The sequence below is a fragment of the Pelecanus crispus genome, chromosome 1 (genome assembly GCF_030463565.1).
Source record: "Pelecanus crispus isolate bPelCri1 chromosome 1, bPelCri1.pri, whole genome shotgun sequence".
NCBI lineage: Eukaryota > Metazoa > Chordata > Aves > Pelecaniformes > Pelecanidae > Pelecanus > Pelecanus crispus.
Window position 1 is genome coordinate 108,112,459 of NC_134643.1, and position 10,992 is coordinate 108,123,450.

Consider the following 10,992-nt stretch of genomic DNA (forward strand, 5'->3'; position numbering starts at 1 on the left):
AACAGGGGTAGGTGTGTCTCAGGGGAAGGGGGAGAAAACTTATTTCACGTTCTGTCCCAGGCTCTCTACCTGGGCTAAGCTTCATCCAGCAGCCCCAATGCTGCCCCAAGATCAGGCTGTGCCAGGGCACTGCTTGAGCATCTGCTTGTCTCCCTCCAACACCGGCAGCTGGAGGACTGCAAAGCACATCACCACGGTGTGCCGCTGGGCACAGGTCGGCATGCTGCAGGGGTCTCGCTGCCGGCTGTGTGACAGCATCCCAAGGGTCTGTGAGTCACCTCTAAGCAAACAAGCCCTGGTGGGCAGCAAGCCTGTGGCAGTTTTGGACACTTCAGCTGAATCTGAATGCCGCAGCCCCACAGTCACACCCTGAGAGCTGCACTCTGTGCCTGTGCATGGTGTGGCTGTGGTTAGGCGTTAGCAGTGACAATAACATGTGAGCCAGCATCAGCCAGATTTTGCTAGGGGTGGGTGGCAGTTCTCAGGCTCAGCTCTGTCAAGCGTTCAGTTCATGCTTCAGGCTGAGGCTTTGCACGTGGGCTATCACCTCCACCGATAGCTGATGCTGCACTCTCCCCATCAGTGACACACTGCCTGGCCAGGACTTTCCCGCTTTCTCTCTCAGATGTATTTACTGAGATCTGTTCTGCAGGGAAGGAAGAGGGAATTTGAATCTTCTTTGTCCTGAGGCTGGCTGTTTTCCTCGTTAGCATCCCCCTTCCACTACCGGAGGTGGGTGCTAAGGTAGTGAGGCTGAGGCAAGCAGGGCAAACATAAAGCAACCCGACCTTCTGGACTAAGAAAGCAGCGTGCGCGGGCATAAGCATCATCCTGAAGGCTGCACAAACGCAGGCAATAGCCCAGCCGTCTGCTCTGGCCTTGCTGCAGCACAGGACCACGCATCAGTACTGAGTCACTCTTCCAGCAACAGCAGTTGCTCCTTGCTAGGCTGCTCCCTCGCGTGTCAGGTCCTGGCCCCTGCGAGCGCCTACCCACTGGAGAGAGGAAGGGGGGTGTGAAACCAGGGCTGATCGCGGGAGCAGCGTCCATGGAAGTCGTAGCGCGAAGCAGGGGGATTACTGCTAACCTGGTCAAAATTGTACTGAATTTCCCACTTGCAAGGGCCTCCGCTTTGTTATTGTAGGCACATGCCTGTACACTAGGTATGGCACCGACATGGTCACTGGGCAGGAGTTGGGGAATGTCTGTGCTGGTTTGCAAGTAATCCCAAGGGAGTCCCATGGGCCTTCACAAATATAAATGTTTCAGCTAGACTAGGCAAAATTGTTCATCTGCTAATACTAGGAGGCTGATGACAGTGCGGCTTTAACCTTTGTTTGTCATTGTAGGGTTGCTTCTAGCTTCTGGGATCTTGAAAGGTTTGGGTTTTATTCTTTTACAAAAAAACCCCCAACCCAACCCTCCAAACTAATAGTCCACTGTCGCTCTGTTTGGCATGCAGAGAACCCACCGGAGGGTGACACAGACTTTCCAAACACTGATCTCTGAAAGTGGATGGCAAAGAAGATAGCAGTTTGGGCATGTCTGTTTTTATCCCTTTACAGGAATAATGGCAATTCTTTACTCTGGGATGTGTTTTTTTTTTTCAAGGGGCCAGCAAAATTTCTGTTCAGGCAGGTAACTCTCCTGCCTTTGGCTCCAATAATCCATGCAGAAATCATTGTGTGCCCGCTAGCTCGGGATCCTAAGTAGGACTGGAACATCACGTAAAAGGCAATGCCAAGGTAGGCCTCCCCTCAGTGCAGAGCTGAAGTTGTAAACAGCTTGGTGGGTGATGAGGTACATTAGCCGGCGCAGACAGTGCCGAAAGAGGTGAGCTCTACACAGCAGGTCTTGGCACAAGGCTGTACCACTGTCTCACTGACTTTTCTTTGCCCCCCACCTACAGGCTATGCACTGGAGAAGAAAGTAGTCAAAAGCAAAGCAGGGGAAAAAGTTGGCCTGCCTTGTTGTCATGAAATTCCCAGCTCGGAAGGCCTACATAATTACCGGGTCTACTGGCAGAAGAACACCACGGAGGTAGTGCTTGCCTACGCAGAAGGGAACGTGATCCGCGAGCATGAGCGGTACAAGAACCGGACAGAGATGAATGAGAAGAACCTCACCCTGTGGATCTCCCCTGTGGAAATCCTGGACAATGGCCCTTACCAGTGTGTAGTTCAGCACCTCAGATTTTCACAGAACTCAGTAGTTTTGTGTGATGAGACTGTCACCCTCTTTGTTACAGGTAGGTGGATTGCCTCCCGACACCTGAGGCTTTCTGGGGGTAAGAGACACTCCTCCAAGCTTTAGTCATAGTGTAGCAGATAGGCTTTCTTCAGGAAGCCTAAAAGAGTGCTGGGAGGTGTGTTAAGGCCCCTGTATTTCCATTCTATCAGCCTCCCCCCTTACCTTTCCAAAGCTACCCCAGGTGCAAAAAATTCGCCTTTCCTACCACCAGCCCACCGTCCTACCCTTGATGCTTCCCTCCTGGGCAAGGACCCCCCTGCCAGGACACCTCCCCAGGTCCTACTGCTGGTGGCTGCCCTAGGCCACCTCTGCCCCCTGCTGTCTTTTGGGCAGAGACCAAGCCCTTGGTGCACAGGAAGCGTCCAAGCCGGAAGGGGAATGGGGTGGCATTGCTTCTCTGTGGCCACAGCAGCATCCCAGCCCTGCATCCAACCCCTTGGGAGCCCAGGCTCCCCGCGGGGCTGGCCAGCTTGCCGGCTACACTGCAGCTCCACAACCTAAGGCTGAACTCAGCTGGAGATTTGAGGCTTTTTGCCTTAAAGAAAAAACCCGAGTTCCTTTGCTCAAAACGAATCTGAATCTTTTCTAGGAGGCTACAAAAAGTTCCGTTGACATTATTTTCCATTTCCACCACTGTTTTTGTGGCGGTTGGTTTCAACCAAAGGCAGAGATGCTGATAACATATAAATATATATATACATTTGAATACCTTTAGCAGCAGAGGGTTCCAGGAATCTTCCAGACAAGCCAGTGAATGAGCATTCTCCATCTGGAATGAGATTCATCAGCAAAAAAACCCAATCTCCTGAGGTTTGGCCATTGCCTGCCTGCCTGAGAGCATGGTGGGCACATGTGCAAGGAGACAAATTTAGTGATCTTTCTGGGAACCGGTATGAAAAAAGGGAAGTGCACTGCCAGCACCCTCTCTAGCTGTGAGGGCTGAGGACTTAACTGCATGAAAAATGTGAAATAACGGATCTCTTTTCCTCCCCACAAATACTCCAGTTTCTTTCCTTCCAGAAATCCCCTTGCTGTCTTAACGGGCCAGTTGTAATAATTGTGGTAGACTTCTGCTCCCTTTGGAAAAGTAGGATCAGCTATTGTGGGGATCAGGAAAGGGAAATCTCTCCTTGCCCCTGCTGGAATCGGGCTACCCCGAGAGAGGCAGAAAAGTGTTACTCCCTGGTGACTGACCGGGGAGCCTCGGTGAAGTCGGCTGGGGTGTTTGAAGGGACTTTCCAGACTGGATGTCAATGCCATATTGTTCAACAGACAGCGGGCCTGGAAGGAAATCCGTGTCTCTCCTTGTCGGCCCCTGGTCAGCTGTGTAAAGTTGAGTGAGTTTCTTTCACTAGTTACTGGTAGCCTAGACCATGGGTTAGTGGTCAGCATCAGCTGTGGAAGATGTGCTACAACAGCAGGGCTGCCTGCCTTATCTCGGCAGTCATGTGGTCAAATAGTGAGTCAGGCGGGGAGCAAGCGCAGACAAAACCTTAGCTGCTGCAAAAAAGGGTCATTTTGCAGTGAGTTGAGCAACCTGCTGCAGCTCTCTGCCTGGCTGGGGCTAGTGCCTGAAGGGGTGTGCAGGGTCTAGACCTATAGCTGGCAGGGGTGGGAGGGAGAATTTGGTCCCTTTGGCAGCCATTGTGTTGGTGGCCCACCAGGAAGCCACATGCCGAGTTTCTTTCTCTGACTGGTGCCTCTTTTGCTAAAGGTGTGGTCCCACGAAGATTTTTCCAGTGGGAGTTGCTTTGCCACCCCTTGCCTCCTCCTCCTCACCCTGGGCTGTATATTGCAACCCATGGGTGTCCTCAGTTGTACCAATGCAACTGTTTACAGTAACACGCTGAACAGACTGGCAAAGGGAAGCAGGCTAAAAATGACAAAACCTTTCTTCTCCTTCTTCACTCATATTAGTCCTCCTATCCATTTCACCATGCAGCCTCACAAATACTTACAGCAATACATCTGACCAGGTGGGAAGGCATGGAACAAGCTGTGTGGGTGGGAAACCTCTGAAAACCCTCTTTGGCAATGAGAAAAAAGTCCACTGAGAACATAGTCTGAGAGGACATGTGTATTGCTACGTATTTTTGCAATGACCAGTGTGACTGGGTCTTGCTCTCAGCTGGGCCTTCTGGAGGGGCTGTCATGCAGAAAATGTAATTTGGTCTCTTGCCGGCCATCCCGGCTGAGAGACCAACATGTGACTCACCTCCTTTCCTAGCAGAGATGGACCCCCTCTGAGCTTCTGGCTGGGAAGGGACTAATGAGGGAAGGAAAAGGAAATTGTCTACCATTGCCTGTAATACAGATTTTTATTTAGTCCTATATTTTCCCTACCTGATTTATGATTCCTTCTGTTGTTCCACAAATTGCTGTTTGTAGAGGCAAACGGCGGCATTGGAGAGGTGGGGTCATGAAGTCTGTGTACTGCCCAGGGAAGGAGAAGAAGCAAAGGCCAAGGCCATATCCAGTCAAGGCTATGGGGAGAACACGAAGGCAAAAGAAAGGCCAAACAGATTATGATAGAGGAAGAATGCCCTGTGGGGGAGTCTGTGCTTTGACCATGGGTGATCAATACTGCAGCCCTTGCTGTAATCTGTCAGAACGGTAACTAAATCTTTCTTGCTTCAGCTGACTTCAGTAAGCCGAACATAACAGCAAATGTATCCTCTACTTCTTGTGAATCAACTGAGATGATTGTAAGATGTTCTTCTCATGGAGGTTTCCCCAAACCCCAAATCTCTGGAGCCCTCAACAACGTGTCCGTGGCGTGGAATACCACCTCGGTGTCCAAGTCCAGCCTCAACCTGTACAACATCACTGGCAAGCTGAGGCTCAACGTGACCAAAGACGTCAGCTTCAGTTGCTCCGTTGAATACAATGGCTTAGCCAAGTCCAGCAGTTTGCTTCTGAGTAGGTTTTATTAATAGTTTGTGTTACAAAACCATTTTGTTGAATCTGCTGAGTTGCCTCTCTGAGAAAGTGGTGGATTTTCTGTATCTGTTCATGCAAGGATGACCCAATGATCCCGCCTGTGAGCTGCACACCAAAATATTTCAAAGGCTGTAAGATAGCAGGGGTGGGAGAGGAGAGTTATGACAGTGGCTGACAAGCAGAGACGGCTCTGTCTTCCTGCTGGTCTACCGTGAGTTGCAGCTGGGCTGAGAGGGCAACTGGATCCAGTTGGGATCTGGTGATGTCAGCCTCAGTGGCTCCTACACATTGGAGTTGTCACCGTTCAGTGCCCCTCTGTACCAGCACGGTCTTGCTGCCAGTTGCGCAGTACAGACCTGGTATTGGAATGGAGGGACTTGAGAAATGTGTGTGCCTTAAAAGCCACAGGTTGAACTTAAATAGAATTTTCTCATTTAATAAGCATGCTTGTTCCTGCTTTAGTGACAGAAACTGTCAGCTGGGGTCTAGACAAAATTCTGCTTTCATACACGTATTTAATACAGGGTTAACTCAAACAGAAAAAATTCCATCACTGTGTGTGGCTTAAAAGTGATAACATAATAGATAAGTCTGTGCTTTGAAAAGCTTGAGGCACAAGTGGAAACAGCATGAGGGAAGGCAGCACACTACAGACCAGATGTTTTGCAGTAGAAGGGGATTTGCAAGAAAATTCTTAAAGCCAAAAGGATTTTTTTTTTAATGTTGTTACCAAAAAAGTATTCTGAAATGTCTCTGGGTCTGATGTTTTCACTGTAGAGATAAGGGCACCTTCAAGGGAAGCTAGAGAAGCACTGTTTTTCCTAGGGAATTGTACCTTATTCATCAAGGTACCTTATTCATCAGTCTTACTGAAATCAAAGGGGCTTGTGAGGAGAGGTGCCATTCAGCTTCAGGATGAATGCCAGAAACAAGAGCTTTATGAATATTGGTTATTGCTGGATGTAGTGCATAATGTCCTTAGAGATGGTAATGGAAGAAGGTTATGAATATCATACTACATAGAAAAGGAGAGCAACAAAAAAAGCAATAGTAGTAATAAATTGTTGTGTCACGGATTCTCAGAAGAGGGTGCAATCAACAGTGACAAGAGCAGTCACCGAACCCCCACTTTTTGATTTTTAAGGTGTGGAATCACTCCCATTTTGCTATGATGGGAATGGTCCTCCAAACAAGTCTTTCATGAACAGGGAGTTCCAGACAGAATACAGCCTCTGGTAAACGTAGGAGGCAAACCCTACAGTGGAGGGGAAGATTGTACAGTGGATTAGGCTAGTGTCTTAGAAGTTGAATGATGCTTAATTGTGCCAGATGCAGATGATGAAAATCTGAAGACCTAGGAACATGCACCAAGTCTGTCCCTCCTGTTGAATTAGGGTTGACCTGTACTGTGCAAGAATGGCCCGTTATCTACCCTAATGTCCAAGTGGCAGAATGGCCACTCTAATGTCCAATGGCGAAAAGCCAAAGACTCCAGATCTACTGAAACTGAACTCTGCCACAATATTCTTTTCCTGCCATGCAGAAAAGAAGTCTATTCTAGTCTGTTTAATGCATCATTCTCCATCACCTGTGAATTCAGAGGGGAAAAAATTAGGCATAAATCTGGTGAAAACAGTAAGAAAAACTGCAGAGTACCTTTGAGAATGGAAGTTTCCTAGGTATAGACTCAGACTTTTCTACCAAGCCTAGAGAGTTTATTTAAAAACAGCTTATGTGTTTTTAAATATTGCCTGTCTCAGTCCTGTTCTGGACAAAGACCCAGCATTTCAGATTCTGTGGATGTGTTAAAAATTTCAGCACACAGCAAATGTGGGGGAATGGAAGAAATTTAGGTGCCAGCTTTGTCTGTTTGTTTATTGAATAGGTAAATTTTCAGGCTGAATATCTGAGTTAGAATTTGGCCAGAACCACCAAAAATGATTCACCTGCTCTTACATGAAAATGCCAAAATGTTGTTGGGTCCTTTATTTATGTTGTATTTCTTCTACCTCAGAAAAAACATCTAACTGTGTTGTCACTACTGAGCCTTCATCATATAATGTCATTACTGCTTCAAGTATCATCATTATCATCTTCCTTTTGGCTATCACCCTAGCAGCAAGATACCTCCGAAGGCATGGTAAGTGTAGCTCCTTTTTCAAGAAACAGTCTCTTACTGTTTATGGAGTTTCTATGTAAAATACACATTTATAGAAACTATACTGAACACTAGGTATTTTTGTACCTTCTCATTTCCTTTTTTTCTTTTCATGCAGCGTCTACTCTCACAAAATCTAAGTCCAGCTCAGGACTTTCCTACATTTCGTGTGCAGGCAGCACTAGGGTTCAGGTTTGAGAGTGGAGGGGTGATGGGGAGTTTTAACAGCAGATCAGAATATTTCCAAAATCAGGGGTATACAGAACTGAAGAGATTCACAAAGGTCCATTTTTATGTATTAAGATGCTTGAAGATGCCAAGAAGCTTGGTGATCGTGATAGATACAGCTGAGCACTGACAGTTTCAAAATGGGATCTCTCTACACACCCTACTTAGACAATCCCTCAGAAAAGTCACAGAGCCAAAGTTACAAAAATACATAGTGCTAGGGCCACAGAAAGGACTTAAGCATAATGATGTCCCACTTTTAGGAGAACCCCAATCAGAACAGACGGATTTGTCTTTGTGTGGCCAAAAACTGCACAGATGAGGTGCCCTGTCCCACCCTATGAAGTTTTCAGTAACTCCAGACATGTCTCCAGGAGTTTTTCAATGGCTAAGGGGACTTCAGGCATCTCAGGGTTTGCTGGCAGCTGAGTAGACTTTTTTTCTGTTTTGTGGCTCAAAAAAACTCTCATTTGTTAGCAGTTGCTCCTAATCGTGTCTTAAGCAGACCTAGCCAGAAAGCCCCTTAAGATGTGGGTAGACATCTAATGGATTTATAAAGGCAGCTAGGCATCCAGCCGGTGCTGAAAGCCAGCAGCAGTAGATGTCCTATCCACACCCTGTTAGCAGCTTTGAAGAGCAGTCCTAGAGAAAGACAGCAGGCCTTGCAACATGTTATAAATATCACCCAATCAGGTTCTGTCAGGTCACTGGGGAAGTCAAGTCTGGAGACAAGAATCCCACACCGTGAGTGCTCTACGTTCAGCCCACTAAAACCAGAAGCCACCAGTCTTGAGTGTCTTAGCTCATCGCAGTCGCAGTGGTATCCCCCATTGGAAAGACATTATTTGCTAGGCAGCAGGGACTCAGTTCACTTAGGGGACGCTTGTAAGTTTGTCACGCCTGTGTCTTCTGCTACCTCTATTTCAACTTCAGACAAATTCACTCCCAAGTCAGAGGTGTGGAGGTAGCATTACTATTTTTCTTTTCCCCACCTCACCAACCACATCCCTTCAAAAACTAATGTGACCACTGAGTCAGGCTGGGCTAATTTCCTTTTTGTTGTTTTATCACAAAGAAAGGAAGCTTCTGGAAGGCAGTGACTCTTGGCTACACCTGTGCACCTCCTCATTTTCCACTCATGTGCCGCTATGACACCAGTGCTGGTTCTCCCCTGCTGTTCCCTGGGGCTATGTCAATAGGAAAGCAGCAGGGAGGTTGAAACCAAGAAAATCGCAGCTGATCACAGCCTATGCTGTTAGCTGCATGGATAACGAACTTCTAATCATAGAAGAAAATTAACTGGAATTGGAAGATTTGGCTTTAAACAAATATAGGCTGGAAATTAAAAGGTTCCTTACCATTAAATTAGTAAGATTCTGGAGCATTCTGAGAGCGCCTTTTATATAGAAACCAAATTGCCTTTAAAGTAGATGTAAAAAGCACACCAATGTGGTACAATGTGATCACCTGCATGGGACATGGCTGCATAAACTGGAATTTTCCTTTCCATACCATTTTCCTAATATGCACAGGGAGTAGATTTGCCGAGTCAGGCAGTGCTATTTTGTACAGCCACTTTCCAGACCAGGCGTATACTGGAAGAAACTGAAGCTAGAGCTTCAATCCAACTTCCCAGTTTGTACACTTGTCACATTTTGGCGCTGCTGTGCATTGCCACCTGTCTGGGAAGGGAAATACCTGTCTTAAGAGTGCTTCCTGCTGGTGTTGCTACAGGTCACCTTTCAAGAGTTATTGTGGAAGCTCAGAATAGGTCTGAGAGTCCCTCTGTTGTTCTGGCATATGGAAAGCTGCGTCAGGAGCTGCCTTGTTGCTAAGAGTGGTTTCTGAGCTCAAAAAGCCATGCTTCAAAGGGCTGAAGTGTGGGAGGGAAGAATAGATAGAGTAAAACGGAAATAAGAGTTCTCAGATGCATGATTGTGGTGGTGACCAAAACATGTAGATGCTTTGTTGAGGTTCACAACCCCATACTTTGAGGAGCTCACAGCCTATCTTTGTGGTAATTTAAGAATGGAAACTCTCTAGATTTTTTTTTTTTTTTTGCTCTTCAATTAATTTAACACAAAGCTCCAAGATTAGACCAAGATTAGAGGTCACTTAAAGAATAGCTTAGGATCCATGTTGTAAAATTTGTGCAACTACGGTTTGCTGTAGTAGTACAGAGAGACTCAACTTGAATTATTAAAACAAAAGTCATTCATAAATGCTGGGATACTAAGGGGACCTGTTTAATCTGAACTCCTTTTAAAGCACTGAAAGAGTTGGTTGGCTGGTTCTAACACTGGCATTCTTTCACTTGCTTGGTAAACTGCATTTAGTGACAGGTAACTTTTATCATTATTTCCCTTCTGACCTTATCTTAGCATGTACCAACCTGTCTTTGTGACAGGCTGAGGTCCTAGCCCTGTGCTAATGAGAACTGTTTTATCCATACGATGCTATATAGACAACATTTATATATAACAGAGCTTTCCATCAGATCAGACTATGGGTATGGGCCAGCCATATTCAGATGTACTGCAGGGATGAATCCTGCTAAGGAAAAATAGAAGAAAGTAGACCTAAAAGATTTCCTTGTCTTTAATTTCTTCTGTCCTTTCTTCCCACTCTCAGTTATACTTCACTTTGTTGAAGAAGACATTTGAATTCAGCACTTCTATGTCTTCTGGAATTCCAAATACTAATGAGGGATCTTCTTTTTCAGTCTGTTCTTACTGTTGTAAGCCTCAGGATTCAGTGGAAGAGGGTGTGAAAGAATGTGTGAAGCCACCCACGAGCCCTAAAGTGCCATCTGAAACATCATCTGTATGACCAGATAACATTTGCAGGTAGTTTTCTTCACCATTCTTCTCTTCGCAAAATAGCTTCACAAATACTATTAGATTCTCGTGTGATGTTAGCTCACAAAACCATGCACGGCTTTTAATATGAGTGTGTGCTGTCCTTTAGGGTAAATAAAAGTGGTAGGGCCCTATTGCCAACTCAGACACGTAGTGTTTCCTGGTCAGGTAACTAGAGGAATGATGGTCATGTTGCTTGTGGGGCATCGCTTTGTTTGGGTTATTTCAAATTTCTAGAAATGAATCTAGTGAAAAAACATTAGATGACCAAATTTCCTGGGCTGCAAAGCTGCTTTCTCCACAGAATGGGCCCTCCGTGGATCATGTGCAAGTTTTTGTGGCATTCATTTCTGTAATTAACATAAATTTTTAGGGACTAAATGGGGATGAAGATAGAGATGAAAGAAAAGGAACTTTTGACAACTTTGACTGTCAGTGTCTCCTCTGAACCTGTGTAAGGAAGCTGGTTAATATCTGAGAGGCGGGTTTGTAGCACGGTCATCCATCTCTCAGGATCTGCAGTGACATCCCCTGCCACTGCCCTGGTGCTCATTTGAT

General features: G+C 46.2%; 1 protein-coding gene across 1 annotated transcript; it reads left to right on the forward strand.

Annotated features, from left to right (window-relative positions):
* Positions 1-220: 220 nt before the first annotated feature.
* On the forward strand, positions 221-10,405 carry CD80 (CD80 molecule). Its single transcript, XM_075712244.1, has 6 exons — positions 221-269; positions 1,350-1,379; positions 1,910-2,248; positions 4,888-5,169; positions 7,205-7,330; positions 10,299-10,405. Exons 1-6 carry the CDS (start codon positions 221-223, stop codon positions 10,403-10,405), a joined length of 933 nt encoding a protein of 310 aa, XP_075568359.1.
* Positions 10,406-10,992: the final 587 nt, after the last annotated feature.